General features: G+C 42.7%; 2 protein-coding genes across 6 annotated transcripts in view; one reads left to right on the forward strand and one right to left on the reverse strand.

Moving 5' to 3' along the window:
- Positions 1-712, reverse strand: part of SERPINI1 (serpin family I member 1) — a 44,511-nt gene extending 43,799 nt beyond the window's left edge. Inside the window, exon 1 of one of the 2 annotated variants that reach the window (XM_058843706.1) lies at positions 577-712. The gene's annotated coding sequence lies outside the window, so the exon portion shown is untranslated. The remainder of the gene's footprint in view (positions 1-576) is intronic. The other variant, XM_058843707.1, reaches the window with a different exon arrangement.
- A 25-nt stretch (positions 713-737) lies between these two features.
- On the forward strand, positions 738-13,069 carry PDCD10 (programmed cell death 10). Of its 4 annotated transcripts, none has more exons than XM_058843710.1 (8): positions 738-807; positions 7,197-7,411; positions 8,004-8,057; positions 9,363-9,480; positions 10,131-10,257; positions 10,575-10,653; positions 10,941-11,023; positions 12,585-13,069. In XM_058843710.1, the coding sequence occupies exons 2-8, from the start codon at positions 7,316-7,318 to the stop codon at positions 12,664-12,666; spliced, it is 639 nt and encodes a 212-aa protein (XP_058699693.1). In that variant the 5' UTR covers positions 738-807; positions 7,197-7,315; the 3' UTR covers positions 12,667-13,069. The 4 variants fall into 4 exon arrangements, with proteins under 4 accessions (XP_058699693.1, XP_058699691.1, XP_058699694.1 ...); XM_058843708.1 differs by having other exon boundaries at positions 740-942; XM_058843711.1 differs by having other exon boundaries at positions 802-942; positions 7,205-7,411.
- Positions 13,070-24,842: the final 11,773 nt, after the last annotated feature.

Raw genomic sequence — 24,842 nt, forward strand, 5'->3', positions numbered from 1 at the left:
GCACTCGGGGCGCACACACGGTCTGCGGCGCGCTGAGCGAGCGGCCAGGACGGGGCTGCCACAGGCGGGAGAAGCCCCTCACAGGCGGGCTCTGGAAGCCCAGCTGCGGGCTGGGAACAGCCGGAACAGCTGCAGGGACCCGCGGGCCGGTTCTGGGGCACGGCACCGCCACACTTTCTTCACCTGAGCACAACTCCGGCTGAAGCGCTCCCGCCGGGGCGCGGGCTGAGGGCGCCTCAGCTCCGCGGCGCCGGAGAGAGAGCGCGTCCCTCCGCTGGCCGCCCGCAGGAGCCGAGCGAGCACCTGAGCGGCTTCTGGGCTTGTCTGCAGCCTCCCCCCGGTTATCCCACATCGGAGAAGCAGCTCTGAACCCGAACGCCTCCTCTCCCGCCGCAGCGGGCGCAGCCCGTCCCCACCTCCCTCAGGCGCTGAGGGAACGCCGGCGACCCCCGCACGGACAGCGGCTCCTCCGCACCGCCACTACTCCGGCACGGAGCTCCGCTCGGTGTAAGAAATAAGCCGGAGCCGAGCGGTTTATTTAGTCACACAGCCCCGCGAAGTGACGGGCGCACTCACCGGCACTCCCGCCGCCGTCGCCCCACCCGCTGCCTGGCGGTGCTGCCGCCGCTCCGCGCTCCGCCGCGGCTCTGCCGTGCAGGGCTGTGCTCGGCGCCTCTGAGCCCCGCTCCGCCCGGGCGCTGTCCCCGCCCCGGCCCGCCCCCGCTCCGCTCGGCATTGTGGGGCTTGTGGTCGCGGAGGGTGGACTACGAGCCCCAGGGCCCCGCGCGCGGTTCCGGACAACGCCTGGTGTGTGGTAACACCGCGGATCTTCCTCCTCCTCCTCCTCCTCCTCCTGCTCCTCCTGCTCCTCGCGGGCGCTTCCGGCGCGGCGGCGGAGGCGAAGCCCCTCGGGAGCAGCGGGGGCTCGGCGGGCTGGGGCAGGTGAGGTGCCGAGCCCTGCCCTGCCCGGCTCTCCGCGGGCTGGACGCGGGGCCCGCCGCGCCCTCCGGGGCTGCGAGAAGGGCGGTCGAGCCGCCCCCGGCGCCGCGGCCGGGCTGAGGAAGCGGCTGAGGGCGGCCTCGGCGTGCGGGGAAGGTGCGCGGGGTGTCCCTTCCCCTCCCGGCCGGGCGGTGACCTCTTTCCTCCGGCCCCGAGGCGCCGCCGAGGGCTTGTCCTTCTCCCCGCCCTTCCCGCGGCCGCGGGGCTTGGGGCCTGGCCCCGCTCCGGGGTTCCCGGCCTGGTGCTGGTTCCCTCGGCCCGGGCCCGGCAGGCGCAGGCCCGGATGTGTTTTATTTTTGTGTGTATTATTTTTAGCTCGTCCTCTCGGAGCGGAGCGCTGTCAGGTGGCTGCGGCGGGCAGGGAGAAAGGGCACCTCGGCTTCTTCCCCCTTCCTGCGCCGGGGGAGGTGTAGCTTGAACATTAGGGAGAAATTATTCACAGGAGGGGTGATTAGGCATCGGAATGGGCAGCCCTGGGAGGTGGTGGAGGCACCGTTCCTGGAGGTGCTTAAGGAGAGGCTGGACGTGGCATTCTGTGCCATGGTCTGCTTGACAAGGCGGTGTTTGTTCAAAGGTTGGACTCGATGATCTTGGAGGTCTTTTCCAATCTAATTGATTCTGCGATTCCTTCTCCCCCGGGCTGTCCCCCTTAGGGACTGAGCAGTCAGGGGAGATGTTCTGGGCTGGGGTATCCCGATAACTTGCTCACTGAACTGGTGAGTTGGGTTGGTGTTTTTCTGTAGCTCACACATACTGTGTGGCTGAAACCTTGCGCTGTTCCTGTTATCAGAGGAACTAATTCTTCTCTGGTATTTATTGACACGTTGGAAAGTATTTTTGTCCCTTTGGAGCTGTGTCATACCTGTGTGTGTTTGATAAAGTAGTGGCTTCACTTTCACATTCCCAAAGAGGAGTGGGGATATGTTGTTGTGGTTATTTATTCCAACATTCATTTGACCTGTTTCAGTTACGCTGTATAACAGTTTGGTGCTGCTGACTGGTGGAACTGGAGCACAGGCTGTAGGGTCTCATGTGAGACACAGACTGAGTGTATTAGGACAGATTAAATCACTTCCATTTTGAAGTCCAGCAAAAGAACACGGACTAATTATATGCCTGACTTCAGGCTAGGCTTGGTTTTTGTTTTTTAAGTTGATAGGGTTCTAAAAATAGACATCTTGGATTTATCACAGGTTTGTGTCATTTCTGAATTAGTCATAGAAGTGCTCTTACAGTAATCAAATGCATAAGCAGTTCTGCTTTGCCAGAGTGAATTTCACTGGGGGTGACTGTTACACGTGTGTGGAGATGTTTGAAAACTGTATTTCTGTTCTAGTGAGAGGCATTTGAAGACACTTTTAAAACTAAAGTGCTATTTGCTGGTGACATTCCTTTTATTAGCTCTTCAGTGAAACTGTTTAGTGTAAGAATCAGTAGAATATGGAATCAGTTTAGTAGGCTGCCTTTTAAGTCTCTTGTTATCATTGCTGATTTTAAAATACAGATTGGTATCCTAATGCTTGATCTGTATGCTTATCCCAGTGAATCCACCCAGACTCCATTTTAAAAAGAAGGAAGGTATTCTGTGTCTGAAACACAAAGCTTTGAAGCTTTGTATCAAATAATCTAAGTTATACAGTGGGAAATAATTGCAATGGATAATTAAAATAGCGTGGCAGGTAAAGTAACATCTGATAAAAAAAATAAAATAAATATGTGTGGGTTAGGGGTTTTTGTTTAATTCAAGTGACCATTAATGACGGAAACAAAGTTACCAAGACAGGTGTGGGGTGTGTATATAGTTAAAAGAGTGTATTCTGCAATTCTTTTTACTTCCATAAATTTTACAACAGCAACAGTAAGTTACCTACACTCCCTCCTCCCATGTACATTGGCCTTGGATTTGAATGAGTTTTTCTGGTAACTTAGGGATCTCAGATCAGCCTAAAGGTGAAACCTCTTCTTGAATCCTCACTGCAAAAAGTGGAGCAGAACCTCTTGGCAGTAAGGTAGTCTTCTCTAGCAGGAATGGAGCTGTGATTTTTGCTAGAAGCCAGCCATTAAAATAATAATATTTGTAATCATTGCCTTGGGCCTTCTTCCTCTGTAGTACTTTTCTAAAAAAGAATATTAATGTCTAAGCACTTACCAGATCTAGGGTGGATGGAGCCTGGAGAAGGGAATAGAGACAACATCAGTGCAGAGGTAGATCTGCTGATGACAGAGCTGAAACTCTGCCAGTTGATACCAAGTGTTTCTGTTGGTTTAAAACTTGAAAAGTTGAAATCATGAGAGTCTGCTCTCTTTGCTTTAAGCACTGCTTCAGAAGGTTGTGTTACACAAACACCTTCCTTTGATGGAAACCTCACTCATCTTCAGCCTGGCCTAGGAGCAGGTGTGGATATGGGAAGATCCTGCCTGCTGTAGTCACATGGTGATGGTTGTGTTCTTATTTAGCAGCTCTGCAGTTCTGCTTGATTTAAGTGTATGACCAAAAGTCTGACAGTAAATGAAACGCATTAGAGAGAGCAAATTGTCACCTTAGCCACTGATAATGGTGGTTGTACATTTGGGAAGTGTGGTGGTTTGTGCTCTTCACCCTTTTTGGCAGGGATTGGGTTTTTGGGTTTTTTTCTGCTAAAGTTCAGTTGAATGATTTAAAATGTCATTGGGTGGCTATGGGGGAATAGGTCTGTCCAAGAACCTTTCTGGATCTATTCCTCATGTAAAATACACCAGCTCTCTCCGTGTTTGCTGACTGGCTGGGATCATATTTTAGCACCGAGACGTAAAGGTTAACATGTAAGATTTATCCTGACAGTGAAAGCACGTATTCCATGTTAGTGCATCTCTTGGAATACAGCCTGATGTGTTTGATGGGTGAGAACTGAGTACTCAGGGTTATATTAACTGGTGTTTTAGCACACTTGACAAATCTAGCTTCTCTTTAAATTCCCTGTATCATTCTGGACATTCTCTCCCAGGATTCTCTTTGCAGATCCAAGGATTGGGATCTGCAGGCTCACTGTAACTAAAAGGAAGATCAGGCTCACGCTCGGTTTAGTATTTGGCAGTGTCCTGCTGCCTTCTCCTCATCTGCCCCCTCAGACCAATTAACAAGTTTGCCAGCAGAGTAACACCTTTTGTACATCTTACAGTTTTCCAGGATTTTCTCAACTCTTCCACTCCACTGTGCTGTCCTAGTAAATCACCTTCTCATGGAGTCGTATTCCACCTTTTGTGAGAATGTAAAAAAAAAACCAGATGACAGATGAATCTAGGGTAAACTCCTCTCAAAGAAAAGGCTCTTTTGAGATTGGAGGAACTGAAGTTAAGCTGTTACAAGACACTGTCATGGAGTCTGGCAGCTGTGCAGAGCTGCTTTTGATCACATCCTAAAAGAAATGCTGAAAGCTCCTCCTTGCTGCGTGATAATGTGCATTAAACTTCAGCTTGAGTCAGGCCATTTTGAAGGTTAGTGGACTTGCTGATAGTCCACTAAAAAATAGAACAGAAACTTCCGTTTTCCTGAGGATTTGGTCCCTAATCAGGATTGAGACCTTCTTCAAGGATATTTGGACGTGGTTTAGTGTAGCTATTACAAACTGACTTTCAGTAGCACAGTGAGCATTGAGTTTTTGTGAAGATAATTATTCTTTCTATTTAACACTAGCAAAGATTGAAGTGAGTAAGTTTCATCCAAAAGATGTGAAGTTGATTCCTAACTGTAAAGATAAATAGTTTGAGAATTGTAGCAGTCAGGTACTTCATGACACTGTGATGCACTAGTGTATCTTCTGGAAAACAGGAAGATTTCTGAATAATGAAATAATGAACAAGCAGTGTGATAAATTGAATATATTTCTTTTCATACCTTGGCAATGAAAGCATTTGATGCTCTTAAAATATTTCTTGTGTGCATGAATATATAAACCCACCTCTTCAATTGCAAAATTGGTATCCTTTGTGTTAATCCAAGCGTTGTATTTTATTATTTTTTTTTTAAAGAGTGTCAATGTCTGGAAAAGGGGTAATAGATAATGTATAATTGTTTTTATATGAGGGTTTTACTGTACCATGGATTAGTAACAATAGCTTATGGTTCTTCAGTAGAAAATGAGTTCTTCATGGTAGCTCACAGTGTAATAGGTTTTCATCATCATAAAAATCCATCATTTCACTTAGTATTTCCTTTTGTGTGTGTGTGGATACTGCCAACCCATAAAAACAAAGTAATTATATCTAATGGCAATTTTGTCCTTTTTTGCCCTTCTTCCTGTGATAAAAATCTTTTGGGGAGTAGAACAATGTTCAGTGACCTGATTTAACCATTTTAAAAAACTTACTCTCAGAATACAGATGAAAACTTGCTATAAATTAATCTGTGAATGCAGGTGGTGCTTGTCAGGTGTGTGAGTGGATATTTACTGGACTTCCAGAAAGGAGGAATTCAACAGCAAAACAAACAGATCTCCATCCAGCAGGGAATGCACATGGATAATAAATGGGACAGCTTGTACCTGCAGTAGGGAGTGAAAACTTGTTCAGACAAGTTTCCTCCCCCCATGTGAGCAGACCTTGCATGAATTTATGTAACTGAAACAAGTTCTTGGGAAAACACTCAACATTTTGAGGAATGATGCATATTCACTTGTGTTCTTCCATGTTCTTGACTGCTGTAAAATACCAGGGGTGGGTGATGGATTTGTGAGACCCCTGATTATTGCAGTATTTCATCCATCCAGACCCCTTTCCAAAGTCTCAGGAATCCTTTTCTGGAGCTGGAGGAATCAGCTCATCTGTGGCACTTGGAGGTTGGAACAGCAAGAGAAACAAAGTGAGATTTTGCAATAAGCAGTCCATGTTATAAGATTTGTATAAAGTTTTTACTGTAGTCATGTTTAATTTTTCTGCAGCTTTTACTGTTCACAAGCTCAGATGAGATATGCACAGTATTTGTAATCATCCAGTTTCTTCTCTGTGCTCACTGTAATCAGTAACAAATTTCACTTGTATAATTATGGCTAAACAATTATATATCTGCTCTGGACAAAAAATACCTTTTCTTCCATTTAAACAGCCTCGAGATCTTCAGCCAGTGCAGAGCATAATGGGGAATATGGCTTGAAGAAATGTCTTGGCATGTTCTTAACCTGTTCATACTCCCAGGGAGTGATATTGATTGCTGGAGTAGTTTCTGCTGTTTCTTATCATTTCACTCTTTTCACTTCTTACTAAAATGTCAGTAAATTACAGAGACATGCAAATGCCTGGTGTCTGGAGCTTGCTAGGAGGAAAAATCCTTCCTCTGGTGCATTAAATACTTCAAGCAAATCTAAAAGTTAAAACCCTTAGTATCTTTCTTTTTATCTTTATTTTTGACTTGGACTTCAGATCTTTAAACTCAATTATGTCATATAAAATATTTTAAAAGAATCTGATTAATAGAAAATACAGCAGGCTGGAACAAGGGGTTTTTATCAACTGTAAGGTGACCTTTTTTCTTTTCCACATAATTTCTGGGTCTGAGCAATGATCCTTCTATGTTGGGTACGATGAGCTGGGCTGGGTGGAGAACTTCCAAAACAGAGGTTCAGTTACTGGAACAATAATTTTCCATTGAGTTAACATAGCTGGTGACACACCCTGAGTAGAAACATGACTTCAGCTTATATAAAACCAAAGATGTAGTGTTCACATTCAGATGGGTGGAAAGTAGGCACCAATCTCCAGCAGAATCACAGCTTGGTGCATGTGCAAAAATATGGAGTATTTATAGGTAGTTTTAATAGTCACAATGCAGCTGGATGAGGTTTGGGGTTACAGCATGTGTAGTGCAAGCTTTTTCTGGATGGGAGTTGTCAGGAGCCTTATGCTGCTGCATGTGAGTGGTGGCAAGATTTTTGTAAACATCACATAAAATCTCTGCTTTCAGGAGAATTGATTCCATAAGAGCTTGAAGGGGAAAAAACACTTGTGGTAGCACCTTTTCTTTAAAATACTCGCTTAATAGCTTTCAGTTAGGGTTTTGAAGTTACACCAAGTGGTCATTCCCTGTTTACTAGACTCCTGTTGTAAGAAATCCCTGGTTTCTGGCAGTAAAACTCACATTGATCTGTGCCTTGTCATATTTAGAATCTGTCCCTCACGAGCATTTGTAATTTGTGTTTGCTTTCTCTTTTCTCACACACCCTAAGGACAACAGATTTTCCAAGTTCTTCAAGTATTCTTGCACAACGAGGAAAAAGAAGAGACATTCCAGTGAATGAGGAGTTTTTTGCTTCTATAGTGTTTTCCTTGAGAAGTGGCTCTTTGAATGAGGATGACAATGGAAGAGATGAAGAATGAAGCAGAGACCACTTCTATGGTTTCCATGCCTCTCTATGCTGTCATGTACCCTGTCTTTAATGAGGTGAGCTCCAGTTTGCCTTGGAATGCAATAATCAATCCCCTTTATTTGGGGAAATGTGGCCACAGTAGCATGTTGTCCATCTTGGGAAAGCTTTGTCTAACACATCTCTCTCTGTGTTGTTTCACCCTTTTGCCATGAACAGTTTCATGCTCATTAAAGGTTGCTGATTGTCTTGGTCCTGAGCTTTTCTCTTACCTTTAACAGAGGATTTTCACAAAAATGCAGCCCTTGTATTCTCTGGCAGGAAATAGCACACAGTCAAACCTGTGAACAGCTTGATGCATTTTAATTTTACTGCTAATGGTTGTAATTTAATAAGATATTTGTTTTTCTCTGAATATCAGAGATTACCAAGGTGTTCTCAAAATCTTCTGCTGGACTTTTGCTGCAAAATACATCCAGTGATTTTTGTTTTCATTTGAGGGGGGAACTCTTTCCTTTGTGATTAAAGTATCTCTGAAGTGAGACCAGCAGTTTGAAAGCTTCTGTCAAGCCCCCTTTCCATTTTGTTTTATAGGGCAAAGTGTGATTTGACTTGTTTTGTTCTGATAACAACAGAATGTTAATAATTAATTCTAAACTTTTATTGCAGCTAGAAAGAGTAAATCTGTCTGCAGCTCAGACACTGAGAGCAGCATTTATTAAGGTGAGAATTAACTTGCATTGGAAAATGGTTGTTTCAAAAGTAAGCTGTGTATGATGAAGCTAAAAGGTCAGCTCTCTTGTTTCCTTGTCTTTTTATCTAAGACTTCATCCTTGATCCAGTAGTCTAAAAATAAAGTGGACAATTGCATGAACTGGAAGCTTGAGGTGTCTGCAGATGTCATGAGTAGAAATCTGAATGAGCAATTTTAAACAGATTCTTGTCCACATAGAACAAAAGCTTAAATGAGGAAGCAGTCAGTGAATAAATAATAAACCCACAGGATTTGTAGAATAGGTGCTCATGAGCAATAGGCACGTAGCAGACTTTGAAATTGGTTTACAAAGTGAATAGTAATGGGATTTCTTTTGTGGATGAAGTTGAGTGTTTGTGTAGAAATCCAGCAGTAAATGGAAAAAAAAAGATTCTTCTGACTTTGCCATTGTATTCCTAAAGAGTAAAAATACAGATATTCCTTTACACTTTATTGAAGTGGTGATCTTTTGAAATATTGAAACAAAATAATGTCAGGCATGACATATCTGAGCTGTGCAGCTCTGGGATACTTCCCTCTTCCTGCACTTAAATCTAAATGTACTTTGATGGTCTCAAGTCTTAAACTGAGTTCCTACAAGTGTGGGTTGGTTTTATGTGTGTTCACAATCGGTGGTAAGGAGCTAAGCTGGATGCAAGTAATGTTAAACTGAGATGTTGGTAAAAAATGGTAGTGCCAGCTAAAAAACCCACCAGGCTCATTTTTCTTCCACTCAGAGCAGGATTTTGGTAGCAGCACAGGTGATGTGAACAGCTCCAGTGTCAGTCCAGCTCTGTACTTAGATATATCATCAATCAAAAACTGGGTTTTTTCTGAAAGAGCAATTCCCAGGTGATGTCTGAGCATATGATGTGACTCATGAGAGGCACATTTATAAATGTCATGGGGAAGGTGGGGGAGTAGCACCTGTGTTGGAGTGAATTCAGTTCCAGGGGATACCATATCTTTGTCTCAAAACTTGGTGTTTATGAAAATACAACAGGATAGAAACATTTATTAAAACCTTTCTTACTCAAATTGAGTGCAAGGGCTTATTGGAAAAGTTACTTATACAAAATCAGTGATATAATCCAAGAAAAATGAATTTTGTAGTGGAAAAATGTTTTTAATGTAATCTACTGGTCTAAAGCCATTGGGCTTTCAAAGTTCCTAGCAAAGTCCTGCAGTATCTGAAGCAACTTACATGAAAATGTTTGTGCTTGCAATGTCCAGGTCCTGCATACTTAAGAAAATAACATTTCTCTGCTACACAGGCTGAAAAAGAAAATCCAGGTCTTACACAGGACATCATCATGAAAATTCTGGAGAAAAAAAGTGTGGATGTGAATTTCACAGAGTCTCTTCTGCGTATGGCAGCTGATGATGTAGAAGGTAATAAATCCTATGTTGAATAACTGTATTTTTAATTACACTGTTAACTAGGAACATGCAATTCTCTATTTCTTTGTTTTTTCAGAAGAGATTATTTGTTTCTTAGTGGAATTTTTTCAGCATGGTAGAAGAAAATTTTTATTTTTGAATGCCAGTACTGGAGAAATTAAATCTCCCTGAAAACCATGCTTGACTAATAAGAGAAGGAAAGAAAGAGAATGAATGTTTAGAGCTATGTTTTTATGGGTGCATAGTTCACCTTTTGCAATGCTAACCAGGAAAAGCCAAATATAGAATATAACATCCTCTTTTTTTCCCCCCTGCTTCAAATTAAAAGCAGCAGTTACACTGTCACAGAAGGAGAATATACTGCAGGCTTTAAGTTATTTTAATACTGAATTTGATGACTTTAATGTCTGAAATAAAGTAAGATGGGCTCTTTTTCCACCATGCAGTAATAAAGGTGATTGTTGCACTGTCCTGATTCACACGGGGGTTATTCACTGCAGCTCTCTGCTCACGGCTGTTTCTGCGCTGCTCACCTTCAAATTCACCCTGGCAGTCCTGGTGCATTTTGTGTCGTGTTTTTAGCTGTCACTGCAGACCTGAGGACAAACTAATGCTGGTTTTGAATATGTTCTTTTTGCCAGAGTATATGATTGAAAGACCTGAACCTGAATTCCAAGATCTTAATGAAAAGGCACGAGCACTTAAACAGATTCTTAGCAAGATTCCAGATGAGATCAATGACAGAGTGAGGTTTCTTCAGACAATCAAGTAAGTATTTGATTTTGCTGCAGATGGAGAGGTCAAACTTGCTGTATTTAGGCCTGAATGTTGAATTCTGTAGATGTAGCAGCACTGTTCCCATTGCAAGAGAGCCCAATCCCACTTAGAAACGATGAGGCTGATACTTGACCAAACTTGCTGGTTCCAAGGCTGGATTCCCAGGACGCTGCTGTGGCTACATCATGTCTGACACCTCCTCTCTAGAGACTGCCCTAAGAAATACTTGACTGCCAGAAAGGGATTAAATTCCAGCATTTCATGGGATCTCCTAAGGATATTGAAATTCTCTTTTTCTTTCCCAACAGGGACATTGCAAGTGCAATAAAGGAGCTTCTTGACACAGTAAATAATGTCTTCAAGAAATACCAGTACCAGAACCGGCGGGTACGTGTACCAGCTCTGCATCCACTATTTCTGATAGCAAAAGAGGAGGCATCCTCTGGATCAATGACACCATGCTTTAACAACAAAATGGTTGTATGATGGGTCTCTCAGGAGTTTTAGATAAAAAAAAAATTCTCTTTGTTTCTTATAAAGAAAAAAAACTAAAAATTTTTATTCCTGAGGTAACATTAATTAATTTCCTGATCAGTTTAACATCAAGGTTCTCAGAAACTGTACCAAGAAATATGTGAGCTAAGACTCTTCTCCTGGTGTTTTTGTTTTTGTAGGCACTTGAGCACCAAAAGAAAGAGTTTGTAAAATACTCCAAAAGTTTCAGTGATACTCTGAAAACCTATTTTAAAGATGGAAAGTAAGTATGCTTTTGTCCTGCTGTTTTCACATAACATAATGAAAGGTTTTTGTTTTGACTAGCAGGAAAATAGGACAAGCTTTGGGGTGTAAGCTGCCTTTTTTAGGAGTTGCCTAATTATTTCCTTACCTATGTCCTCTCATTATTATGGCTGCTTTAAAATGCTGTTTCTTTTGAAATGCCTTTGAGGAAAGGGAAATTTGTTAAATACGCCACCATGTAACACCCATGTGTTTGTTTTGAATTTGGAAATAGGATAAGTTAAATTTCCTGGCCCTGTTTTTTTTCTCAGTGCATATACAAGGACAAAGAAATTATGGATTTTTTTTTATTGAGAAAAGTAATTTACCTATTTGAAGTATCATTTTCAAATACAAAACATCTGTGCAGGGTTCTCTTTGATTTACATTTTTATTGGCCTTTCTTTATAGACCCTCACAGTGCTCTGCAGTACCTGGAATGATTCAGCTGAATCTTTTTCTAACTGAACATTTTAGCCTTCAAACTGAAGTCTTTTTCCAGGTCTTCACCTTGGGTTGTGAGGTCACTATTCCTGTATAGTTCACTGTAGTGATTCTTTTGGAGGATGAGTGGGTCCCTCTCGGATTCTGACAGTGCCAAGTTTCTGTTTTAAAGATGGAACCAACTTTGATGTCGTTCTTGTTGAGCTTGGCAAAGGCTGAAAGCACCCAGGAGATGGTGCATTACTAAAAGAGAGAAAGGTCTTGAGACCAGCTGGGAGTACAATCCTGCTCCCATCAAAGCGTTCTTGTTTTTTTCTCCTTTTCCTGAAATCGAGGCTAAATTTGGTACCAAAATGAGAAATGTAGGTTTCGGTAGCTTTGATTCCTGGACAGAAGTACTGAGTGTTGTGGGCTTAAGCTTGAAGTGTGTTAATTATTTGCAGTAGTGTAAGAAATTCCATGAGGCCTGTGTTTCCTATCCTTGGGAAGTCAGGAGGAATTCCAGCCTGTGTGAGCTGCAGATGGAGGGAGATCCCTGCTCCCCCCAGAAAGCAGCAGCACCAAACCCAAGCCATGCTCAGACGTCATCACTGAGCTGAAAAATTCTGTGACCCCACACCTTTCTTAGCAGAAAGGTAACTAAAATAATGTGTTGCTGTCACTCGTGTGCACGTTCTGTATTCCTTGAGGGAAGAGCTGCCAATTCTGGAATTCCTGGTGGGGTGAAGAGCTCAGCTTTGAAAGGTGTTTAACAATCACAGAGTGAGAAAATGGCTGTGACCTTAAAGATCATCTGGTTCCAAGCCCCAGTCATCTGCTCCACATTTTTCCCTGGGTTATCTGAATCCCAGAACGAAAGGATTGAGATGTCAGTGATGATAGAGAGCCAAAATCTTTTTCAATTCCTGCCAAATCAACACAGCCTTTCTGGGATTAGCTATGCAGATGAGGCTGGCTGGCTGCCAGCAGGGAGCTGCAGGTAGGTCAGCACAGGGTGGAACATCCCTGTGCTTCCAGTTCTCAAAGCCTGTGATGCTGGGTTTCTGCAATGCCGTGTTTCTAGAAGTGTCTGAAGCAATATTCTTCTCTTTCCACAGGGCAATAAATGTGTTCATAAGTGCCAACCGACTAATTCATCAAACCAACTTGATACTCCAGACCTTCAAAACTGTGGCCTGAAAACTGTATATGTTGAGAGTTGTACTTTTCAATGGTGGATAGGGTACCTTTATATGTAAATTTTAAAGTTTTGACTGTATAAATTATCAGCCCCTCTCGAGGGGCCTAATGCAGGATTTTGAATGGGATTATTGCCATCTTACACCATATTTTTGTAAAACATTGTAGCTTAATCATAATCTCACAAGAAAGATTTTGCATCACTTTTTGCTATTATCATTCTTTTCAGAATTATAAGCCAAAAGAATTTACGCCTTAATGTGTCATTATGTAACATTCCTTACAAGAATTGTAAATATTTGGTGTTCTGTTTCTGACATTTTAACTTGAAAGCGGAAAACTGCAAGATTATGTATTTAACAATATTGGTGGCAAATATTCAATAAATAGTTTACATCTGTTAGACTGTCTTTTTGTATGTGAACAAAAGTGCATAACTCATCTTTCTAGAACTGCAGAACATTCATTCAATAGAAAAAAAAAATTAAAATTATTTGGGTGCTTAAAGCTACCGGGAGTTCAAATCAGTGTAAAATGAGGGGTTTTCCTTAAAACTGAGATTTTGGCTGTTATCCAGACCAGAATATCAGAATAATTATATTAAAATGTCTTTGAGAAAGTAATAAATAAACCCAGAAGTGAGATGTGCTTTTGTTTTTGATAGAAACTAGATCTCACTTCTTTCTTAGTCTTCTGTTAGTGGTGAGTTAACAGGATTTTTACTCCGAGGCTATTCCAAGGTTTGGAGCGCAGGTTTATTTGAAGTATATGCAGCAAAGATTGAATTTAAACTATTCAGAAAAGGGGGTTTGAGTTTGTCCCCTTTGGGAGGGAGGAGGATTGGAGCTAGAACTCTTCCAGGTAGCACTAGTGATATCTATACTATGCATGCCATAAGGCAACTTTGTTTTTTCAGGGAATTGAAATCATGTGAGACCTCGACTGACAAACCTTGGCTGTGTAGATGGTTAAAAGCTGCTGCTGGACAGGTGGAAATTTTCTCTTTGTGATTTCCTGGTGATGTTTCATGAGTTCTGACGAATCCCTTGGAAGTGCACCTCGAGCTGATTTGGAAATAGAATAAACCTCTGGAAGTTTGCAAAATCTGTGGCCATTACTAGGAAGTTTAGGGAAGAATGTGAAGCAGCTGCACAAGCTGTTGCAGGAGGAGCACTCCAGGCTGAAAGAGCACAATTGCTCCAGAACTATTGCTTGTTTGGCTCTGAATGGTGAAGAAAAGGTCCCTCCAGGTTGTCTGGCACGCTGGCCTGGTGCTGTACTGCTCATCTGGGGCAAGTGCCTTATCCCAGGTACAACAGCTGGGCCCTCGCATTCGCTGATCTGAAAGGATCAAAAAGGGGGGAAATGCAATCTGCAGCCTCCCAAATAGCACTGGATGTTCTGCTGTCTATTTGTGCATGGAATTGTTTCCTCGATGAGAGCACTGACTGTAGTGAAATAGAGCAATGTGAAGGAGAGTGTTGTGTAAAAATGAGTTCTTTGGGAATGTATGTTGTGCAATTTTTGGTTACACATAGAGCTATAAGCAGGACGTGGTCCTTAAAGCTTGCTGTTCTCTGTTCTGACAGTGGTGTCTCGTGTCCTTAGCAAAGTGAGCTTAGTAAAGGGATGCAGAATCGATTTATAGTTCAAACTTTCTGGTGTTTCTTAAAGCTTGGCCTGCTGAACTGTCATTTTCTGGCAAGTGATAGAAGAGCAGCAATGTTAGCTGACGAAATTAGAGTGATATTTAATTTGCATCTTTGCATTCTGTAAGCAGAAGGGTTGAGTAGTGTCCCTGTGGATGATGCTCGCTTCAGTCGTAGCTCCAGAGGGCTTCATGGAGATCCACGAGTCAGGGAGAAGGAAGGGAAAGGCCCCTGGAGTTTGTGATAACTTCATCTGTCTTGGAAAGAGTGTTTGGTACTGGAGAGGCTGCAGCAGTGGCTGTAGAGAGAGAGGAGCACAAAAGATTGGGTGATGTTTTATGAATTGGACTTGATTCCCATAATATTCTGAGATTTCTCTGTTTCCTTGGATTGAGCAGGACAGTAATTAATGCTGGCAATCATTAGTTGAATGAGACCATGTTTATGGGTGGTAAAAAATACATATAAAAAATCCATTTATGACTTGTGTTCGAAACAAGCTGCTGTGTCATGTCCTGCCAGTTGATTCCTTGTCAAATCAGAGGCTATTTCATCAAGAAATGACCTGTTCCTGTTCATCAGTTCTTCCCAAAACCTTTATTGGGTAAAAGGTACCAAATACAGGGCTAAGCTTCAGGTTGTCTGGCCAATGTGTTCTGTTTTATTTATAACCTCATTGTGATTTCTATATGTTACCCTTAAAAGTAATGGAAAATTATTCATTGTAATCAATGTCTGGTAATGGGAAAACTTGAAAATTTGTGTCTTCAGGTCACACTCTTCTGTTGTGTGCAGTGAATCCATATCTAGTGGTCTTATAAACCTTTCTTTTCCACTGAATATGAGCTGGGACATATGTCTGTCAAATTTTATTGTGGTTTTGCACTTTATTATTCAAGTTACCTGAGTAGCTAAAAGATAAGTTTCTCTTAAGGATTTCTGATACAGCAGTTAGTGTTGCAAAATGCTCTTAGAAAATTTCTGCTGTGAATGTGGGTTATAACTGCTATGATAATGTTAACATACAGAAAACCAATCTAATAAACAAAATAAAACTTTGTATATTTGTTAATGAAGCAAAGAACCGTCTTAATCACTTGTTTTGATTTTCCTCAGCCTAGAAAGAAGTGAAGAAAAGCTTAGGCTGGCTTGTTTGTGGCTGGAAGCTTTAATACTGAGCCACAGATTTGTGTCCAAGTCTGTGAGATGTGCCAGGTGCCCAGCTCAGAGCAAGCTCTGTGTTGAGCTGACAGAAGTGGTGAGTATGAAATCTGCCAGTGTCTTGGTGTCAGACCTTCCTTGTCTCCAGCCAGCAGGAGCAGATAGCGTCAGCCTGGATTAAACATTATCTCATGATCTTATCTAGATTGCCACCAAAGTGCTCCTTCTTAATGTGCTTTTCAGATCTCACACTGCGTGTCCAGGGAAGCCTTGTTTGTTCTGCAGGTGTTATCTCTTCATTCTGCAGAGGCTCTGCCTCTCTCCGCTGGGTGGGGAAGGAAAAGAAGGTTGTCAAGACCAACTTGCCCCAAATCTAAGCTTTAGATTGCTACATTTATTTGATTTCCCCTTCAGACTGGAGTAATGTGCAAGAGTAATAACTGGATTGGGCACAGCAGTGATTATCCCTTGCCTTTGGAGGAGGCCCTGGCGGTTCTGCCTGAGAATCTTGCTTTGCTGTGCTCAGCCTGGCTCATCCTCCCCCAGGATTCACCTTCTGGGGAAGCAGCACAGGCAGGTTGTGCTGGGAGCTGTGGGAACTCCCTGAGCTGTGCATAATCATCCTGGGCATTGGTGCACTTTGTCATTTTTTACTTTTTCTTGTACACATCTGGGCAGATGTTGCTTTTGAAAGAGAACAGTGGGGAGTGTGGTTCAGGAGCAGAGTCACAGCCTAGTGCTAAAAATCAGGACTGAAAAGATGCTCCTGGGTCCTTTGGTTTCTCTTACAGGAGTTAAAAGGTGCTGTAGAATGTTGGCCCTGAAACTGCCCAGTTCCATTTTAAAGCCAGCTTCTTTGTCCTCGTTCCTCTTGTTAGATGTCATTTTAGAACAGTCTGAAAGAAGAAAAAAACCCCTTCAAATATTGAAATTTAACACGCTGCATAAATTTAATTTATGATGAACAATTCACTAACCTTGGCCACAGCCAACTGTTCTTTTTCCCTCTTCTTCACTTAGTCCTGGGATGAATCTTGTACCACCATGGGCTCCACTTCTTACAGATGCACAAGGGTTGGGACTTCTAAACAGAGCAAGGTTTTGGGCAATGCTAAATTTGCTCTTTGAGGCTCAGACAAAAAAAAATTTTCCTGATGCTGTAACACAAGCTTGAATTTTGCTACAAAACTCGTTGGTGTTGGTGTCTCCAAGGCAGAGGAGGAGGGTTTGGCTCACCTGGAGATGTCATTGGAGGGGATGTCCCTCTCTGTCCCTCTCCTGCCCCACAGACCTTGATGTCTGAGACAGTGCAGGATGTTTTCCCCTAGGTTTGCTCGCTGGACTGCCTGAGCATTCCCCCCTGATTTGTTATTTTGCACCTTGTTGTCCTTGCCCCATCCAGGCCTGGCTGCTGGGACAGCTGGGGGAGCAGGAGGGGCTGAGGCAGCGTTGTCACATCAGTGCAGTGCAGGGGACAGCTCCAGGATTGACTCCCTGGTGTCACCTGGGATCTCTTCCCCAGTCTAGCATGGCATCACAAGTATTTTTGCCAGATTTGGGCAAGTTCATGGCTTCAATGTTCATATCGGGGTCAGGAGTGGAGCTCAGCAGCACTTGAGGTGCAAGGCTGTGAATTTGGGCTGCACTGCCACACCTTGGCACTATCAGAGTCTGATTATATAATAAAGGGTTTTATCTCTTCCCTCTCCCTGCCACCTTGCAGTGCTGCTGTCACCATGCAGAGATCAGAAAGGCTTTCCCTGGCAGCCAGAATTTGCAGGTCAGGAGTTGACCATCCCAGAGAACCTTGAGTAAAGATCACTTCTCTCAGGCAACTTCAGTGAAAAGTTTGGTTACACTCTGCTATTGCTGCTCCTTTGGAATTTGTTTCTTGCTCTTAAAGGTTTATAAATCATGAGGATTCCTCAGCTGAGCAAATTAACCAGAGGTGGCCATGGGGGGAGGCTGAGTTGTTTTTGTGGGCACTGTCAGTGACACTTCAAGCTCTGAGAGGAAGAGACATTAAAGGGAAGCTGAGTTCTTCTCACTCTGGAGACAGAAGTGTTCTACTTAGTGTATCCAAGAAGGAAAAGTGTTTTTTAGTGCTGTAATTCCATTATTGGTGACAAGGTAAGCAAAATAGATTTTCAATGGCTGATTTCTAATGCACGCTCAGATCTGCTGTATAAGCACTTGTGAATTTGCATTTGGTATCACAGTCAAAGGAGTGATCCCACCTGATGGATAGAAAAATTTCAGAGAATATTTTGTACCATTTCACTGCACTAAAAAGTATAAAACCCTATATCTAAATTAGACGTGTCTTTGACATTTTATTATTTCATAATTGTAACTCCTAGACTTTTCATAGTAGGTAATTGCTTTTTTCCCTGAAGCTGTCTTAGTCTCCAAGGATAAATGATGGGTGAAATGGATGCCTGAGTTCCTGAAGTTTTAAAGTAAAGAGAATAAAGTATGAGCTAAAAGTATAATTCACTTAGTCTCCCTTCTTGCTGCTGGGTATCTAATCTCCAATAGAGCCACAGTGAAAAATGCTGTGAGAAAAATTAAAAGACTGAGTTACAACCTTTAAGAAAATGCAGATGCTTTCATGGTGAGTGAATTTCCTAACTAAAATGTTAATTGGAAGGATTTTGTTGAGGAAAATGTGGTAACCATTTTTTCCCTGCTGTTTGCACAGCCATGTGGTATTAATAATTTCTTGTGGTTCTCTACAGCTGCTTAATGAGTGACAAACAGAATTTTCTTAAGTGGTTTGGGATGGGAGAGCAGAAATTCCATTCAAGGCTGTAATGCAGTAAGGATAATAAATATTGCCTGTGAAGGTTAAGGAGAAAACCTCTCAGAATCACAGATGTTGGGAAAGAACTCCAAGATTGGACTCAATCTTTGACTGGTCCCCAGCAGCCCAGGGCACTGAGTGCCACCTCCAGGCCCTCCTTGGACACCTCCAGGGATGGGGACTCCACTCAATCCTCTGGATCTGGACAATCTGCAGCAGCCATATCTGAGTAAAATCCCCCTGTGACCCTTTAGCCCAGCCCCAGTATTTAGGGAGCTCGGGAAGAGTCTTGTCAGATACAAATTTAATGCACTCTGAAGCCCCACAAAGAGCCACGGTTGCTGCAAGTAATGGGAAAAAAAATCCCCACCTTATTTCTATTCAGTAAAAATTACAAAGTGTAAGGGGCAAAGAAAACTCAATTGCAGCTGAGTTTTACCTGCCTTTTTTACATGACTTTAAATATAAAACCCAAAGCAAACGATTAACAGTAAGGTCTTGTGCAAGTCAGTATTTTTTATTTGAATGAGAACTGAGCTGTTCTTTTCAAAACCAAATGTCTGCATTTCCAAGACATAAGAGCAAAGTATGGGGTTGGGTTTTTTTTTTTTTCTTTCCAGCATAAGGAGAGACTTTTTTTGTCACGAAATATGAGCAATACCAACTGCTGACGGTGCCAAAGTAAGTGAAGCTCAACCTGTTGACCTCTTTCTATCTGAAGCTTTTTCTCATGAACATGCAATAATGGTTCTGTAATTCCCTGCCAATAGAAGGCAGCAACTTGCATGAGCAGAGTAATGCATGAGGAAAATGGAGCTGAGGTGTGAGAGCACCTGTGGAACTCGTGTCTGTCAGACAGGAATTAAACAGCAAGCCTGGCATGCTGCAGGAATTAAGGATCAAAGCTGCCCCTTGGCCAATTCTCGTTTCCTGAGGTGTCAGTGTGATGTGTAACCTTGCCCAGGGCTTGCTGCACAAGGATGTGGAGCCCAGGGGACAATCCTGGTGTCCTTGTGCTGTCTCTAGTGAGGGAGGAAAGCAAAAGCCCCCAGGGTGAGCTGGTGTTGCTTTGTTTACCCCATTTTTGGGCCAAAACAAGCAGCATCCACATCCTCCTCCACATTATGTGGGCTGTAATAAGTGGTAGAAAAGGATCAGGTGAAAAAAAAACCTTCCTGGCAGTTTATTTAATGAATTTAAATATTTCTACAGGCTGCAAATCAGTCCCTCAGTAAAGCTCTGGGGTCACTGTTTTTGGGGCAGGTGTGCTGGAGAGTGCCCCTGCTCTGCCCTCAGCCTTAGCTCAGGGGAGAACTTCCAGCCCAGACTTAGTGTTTATTTCCAAACCCTTGAGGCTGCTGAGGATGGATGGGGCTGTTTGCACAGGAACACCTCCACACATTTATTTCCACCACAGCAGCCACTGGGCTGTGTTCTGTGCTCAGACCTCCAGCTCCAATTTCAGCTCTTCCCCAAGCTATCAGTCACTGTCCTTTGAGCCCAACTTCAGCAGCAAGTGGAAAAGTTCATCATCAAAAATGCCTAAAGTAAATGGATTTTGCTAGGAACGGTTCAGCTGCAAACTGCTGTTGCTTCTGTTCATCTCTGGATTGTCTCTCTCTGAATTGAGGACCTGGAACTAAATTTTACCAGCTGGCAGCTTTGTGGGTTTTCTGACTTCTTAAAAGCCAATTCAAAGCCTGTACCTCCTGCTGCCTGTGTGCCTTGCAGGCAAGACTTGTTACTTCTCCCTTTCCAAAATCCATTTGGAAGAGAATTATGTGGTAGAAATTAATGAAAAACATGGACTTAACATTTATTTTCTTGACCTCTGAGAACCCTCCCAAGTGGTGAGTGTTAGTCTTGTGGTTTTGTTTGTTTTTTGTTTGGTTTTTTTTTTTTTGGTGGGGAGCCAGTAGATAATGATTACAAATTAGTTAAACCTTTAAATAATGTCTCAAGATGTTTCCATATTAATTCAGAAGTGTGGGGTCGCTCACCACAGTGGAAGCTGGGTAAGAAATTTGGGGATTATATATATCACATAGGGTTCCTGTTGTTGGGGTGATACTGCTGCCCTTCTCCCTGCAAGACTGTCACTGCTTGGCTGAATTCTCCCCTTTTACAACTTCCAAGGAGTTGTAAAAGCTGTTGCATCCCTCAGATTTCTGTAGCAGCAGAAAGCAGAGAGATCATTTCATTCTGTATGAATTTTATCCCTGAGCTATTAGAGCTGGAAAAGCCAACACTCAACCTACATCCCTCACACATAATACACCTACAATTCTCTTTCAGTCTCTATGGTAAAAAGCTGCTTTTAGGTTGATTTATCTCAGTGAAATAATTTAAAACTGGACACAAGAACTCACTCTATGGAGAATGGAGCACGAAAACTAGAAGGACAGTGTTGGAAATGATGTAATTAAGTACTAAAACAAGGTTTGAAGTTTTCCTTAGAGCAAGTGTGGCACGGGAACATCATTCCTGTGAGCTGCTGCTGTTGGCATTAAGAGGTTTCCAGTTGTGGCAGGGTTGGAGGCTGCTCCTGGAGGAGAGTGATGGTGTGGGGGGAAATCTCTGGCTCTGGTGGGGCTGGAACTGCTGCTCTTGCTTCCCCACAAAAATTCCTCCCTAGGAAGGAGTTCAGCCTGGAGCTGTATCTTTGTTTTTCCAGCATTGTATTCACCCCTTCCCAATGTGTAGAACATCCCTCAAAAGGCAACTCTGTGTCAAAAAAAAGATTTAAAAAATAATTTTGTAATTTGCAGTTTTGGAGAGGATTAATATCCCTTTCCTGATGGATCACCTTATTGTGAAAAACCCATCCTCTGTGCTCCAGTGTTCATCAGTGTGGCACTTTAAACACCCAGCTCCCTTCATATCCCCCACTGGCAGGGGACAAAGGTGGCCTTGTCCCAAACAGGAACGTGGTTCCAGCATCCCAAACTTCACCTGCTGGATTTTCTGTGCCTCAACCTCCCTGCTCCTCATTTAAGGACTGCACTCAACAAAGCCCTGATCTCAGCTAACTTGTTGTAATAATAAAATAATAATAATAATTTTTTAAATTATTATTATTATCATCATCATCCTCACCATCATCACCTTTGACATTTCCCAAGCACAAAGGAAAGCTTTGCAGGCAGGGAATATCACATTTTAGAGTGCTTTGCAGTGTTTGGAATGAGGAACATTTAATGTGAGCAAAGGCAAATCACTTCCAGTGTGGGAACACTCCAAAATTAGATGGTATCCTGTAAATATTTCAGAATTGAGATGAAATAAATAAGTAAGTCTCTTTTTAGCTAAAGAGCTCAGATAATTTTCTGCATGGATTATATTGCCAGGAGAAAATCGGAGAAGCAAATACTGGAGGAAAACAGTCATAATTTGTAGAAAATGATTGTGTGGAAGGTGAAAATTTTAACTGTTTCACTCATCTGTCTGCTGAATGTTTTCTTCCTGGAGCAGGAAAATGCTCAGGTACCTTAAACTGCTCCTTCCTGTCCTGGGCAGAGCAGTGGCAGCTGTAGTTTTCTCTCCCTTTTGCCAGAGAAAGGAATAGAAACCCAAGAAAGGGTCTTACCCACACTCTCTATATGGTTAAATAAGTTTTATTTACCTCACAGATAAAATTTCTGAGCTTTGTGGGTTTTTCCTAAAGATCAGGTGTTTCAACAACATTCTTTAGCATCTTTTTTTTTAATTTATTTCAAGGCTACAGTAGAAGCTGGAATCTTTATGAAAAATTATTCCTAGGAGGAATCATTTCAGATTTATTCCAGAAGCACAGGATTATTTATTGTAATGCTGAAAGTTTTCATTTCAGAGTGGGGTCATGTCATGCTTAATTTTGTGCACAGATATGAGACAGATTAAGGGTGAAAGAGATTGGAGTTCAAAACAGAAAGAGTTTTGCCCCAAAACACTGGAATAATGTAAGTAGAAACCAGGTTTATTTTGTCTAAATTATTAAATTCTGTCTTTATGGACCAAGCTGCCTTTGTAAGGGGGAAAAGTTCTCTTGTTTGATTTCAGTGACTGTTAGGACAGAATGTCACAGAAAAATGATGCAAAAGTAATAGAAACTTTAGTATCTCATTTAATAAAATTCATAATTTGAAAAAATCCCTTGATGTGTGGTGGTGAGGGGGAACACAATGACCTCTGACCTCCAGCTGTGGTGTGGCCAAATATTCCAGCTCTTCCTGATCCCTGCCTGAGAGCAGGACAAATTGGCTCTGTTAGCACAGCACAGCTTTTGCTTCCCAGGCTGTTTGAAGGAGGTGGCAGTGATTCTGCTGGACAAATTATTTTGAAATTTACATTTTGTAACTGAGATGAGTTGACCAAAGAAGCGTGGAGTGGACAAAGGGGGATGTGAGAGAAAGAGGTGACAAAAGGGATAAAGAAAATGTTAAGCACTGCTGAAGTTTAGACTTAAGAAGTTTGGGCCTGTCCTGTGTTTGGGGTTAAACAGAGAATCAGAGAATCCCAGGATGGTTTGGGTTGGGAGGGACCTTCAAGCCCATCAAGCCCATCAAGCCATCAAGCCCAAGCCATGGCAGGGACCCCTCCTGCTGTCCCAGGCTGCTCCAAACCCTGTCCAGCCTGGCCTGGGACACTGCCAGGGATGGGAATCCACAACCTCTGGGCACCCTGTGCTTGCAATGTGCCAGCTTCTTTGGGTTTGCCCAAGCAAGGCTCAAATGCTGTGTTTATTGAATGTAAAAAATGAAACTGTGGTGCCTGTCTTGGCAAATCATTGCCCTAATCTGTAATAATTAACAGTTTACCTTTTACTACAGGCACTCCTAAATAACACAGCAGCCTGACCACGGTGCACCTCAAGATGAGACTTTGAGAGTCCCATGCTGGAACAGTGGCTGATTTTTGTCCATGGCTGGTTGGGTACACACAGAACATCTCAGGGATGTATTGATCCAAGAATGATTGTGGTCACTGGTGTGAGAGCTGTGAGAAAGCTTCCCGTGGTTTTCTTCTGAAACTGAGCAGATGAATGATCCTCAGCAGAGTTAGGGAAGTATTTCCTGGCTCTGAGGGGCAGTGGAAAGATGAGCTGGAAAAGTGGATGTGTGGTTCAGGCTCCCTCTGCCCAACAGGATTGTCGTGACTGGAACCAGAGAAGTGCTGCTAAGGAGATCAAGGGCATTGATTAATCTTTTTGTGATGAGAGATTAAGTCTTTGGCTCGTTCAAAATCTATTCAAGGCCAGAAGAGATATTATGAATCTCTCCTTCAATATTTGGGGGAGCAAAAAAGAGAATTGCTGGGGCCAGGAGCGATGGGGTTGTTGGAGCGAGCTGTGGTGCCCACAGCTGTGTTTGTTCCTGACACAGGGAAATCCTCCTTCTCCAGCAGGAATTCTGTGCTCTGCTGGACACCTGACAGGGAAAAAGAGCCCAAATGGCCTTAGGGTGGCACGTGAGTCCTTGGGAAACCTTGTGTAACTCACCCAGGACAGGAAATGAGATCAAGTCTATAAATACCTGGGGCTTATCCCCACCGAAGGGAGGAGGTTTGGAGGCTCTGAGCCGCTGCAAACATTTCCTCTGTGCCATCAAATGTCTCAGCTGGGCCCTGCTTGGGGCCTGCTCCTGCCCTCCTTGGCTGCTGCAATTTATTTTTATTTCTTTTAGAGGGTGTGTGTGTGGCAGGGGGGATGCTTGGGCTTTTCTCACTTTCTGAGTGACAGGTTTGGCTGCAGGAGCCAGGGCTGGGGGGCCAAGTGAAGAAATGCTTCAGCACCTGGGTAAAATAAACTGAATAAACTCACATGGTGCTGTAAGGCAGCAGAAATTCCCTTCATCCCCCTACAGAGGTCCTGTAAATTGTGAATTGCTTGGAAGGGGGCTGGGACCTGGGGGAGCGCTGATATAATGTAGGGATCAATCGAAGCAGAGCTGAGTGAGCTTCTTCAGCACAAAATTCTTCTGGAATAAAAAATGTCACTTTGGACAGATTGCATCTAGCTCTAAAAATGGATCAAAGCTTGTGGTTAACTAGAAAAACAGAAGTGTGTACATGGGGAGAAAATTATCAAAAATCAGGATGGCTTAGCTAACATTTGCAAAAGGAAATTTTATCCTTTTTAAAAAACAATTAAATTTTAGGCATTGTTTTTTATTTCTTTAAATCTGAATTAAAACATCTCCAGTAGAAGAAAATTCCTGATTCACCTTGAAGATTTTTTATACAATTTGATGAGAAAAGTGATTTTGATCTGTTTCCTTCTGGGTTGTTCCCTCTGCTCTTACTGGGAGCAAAGCCTTTAGCAGGGATTGCTCAGCACCATAAAAAATCAGGGTGTATCTATGTTTTCTGAAGCAGAGATCCTCAGTGTTATGAGTGAAAAAAGTTATTCTTCAACATTTGCAGTCTAAACTAACGTGATAATGTAAAATACAGACTGGTAGGAACAGCAATAAGAAAATATTCATGGAATTGATACAAGAACTAGCTGTGATTTTCCTAGACAAGTATAATGGAGCCAAATTTCACTTCTCATTGTTATTTAGGAGAAAAAATGAGTCAGGATTTAA

This window comes from Poecile atricapillus, chromosome 8, assembly GCF_030490865.1.
Source record: "Poecile atricapillus isolate bPoeAtr1 chromosome 8, bPoeAtr1.hap1, whole genome shotgun sequence".
Taxonomy (NCBI): Eukaryota; Metazoa; Chordata; class Aves; order Passeriformes; family Paridae; genus Poecile; species Poecile atricapillus.

Excerpts from the sequence above, each read along its gene's own strand:
- PDCD10 (XM_058843710.1), top strand. The coding sequence starts at position 7,316 with ATGAGGATGACAATGGAAGAGATGAAGAATGAAGCAGAGACCACTTCT. Across the intron at positions 10,654-10,940 it reads ACCAGTACCAGAACCGGCGG|GCACTTGAGCACCAAAAGAA; the intron begins GTACGTGTACCA and ends TTGTTTTTGTAG. Across the intron at positions 11,024-12,584 it reads ACCTATTTTAAAGATGGAAA|GGCAATAAATGTGTTCATAA; the intron begins GTAAGTATGCTT and ends CTCTTTCCACAG.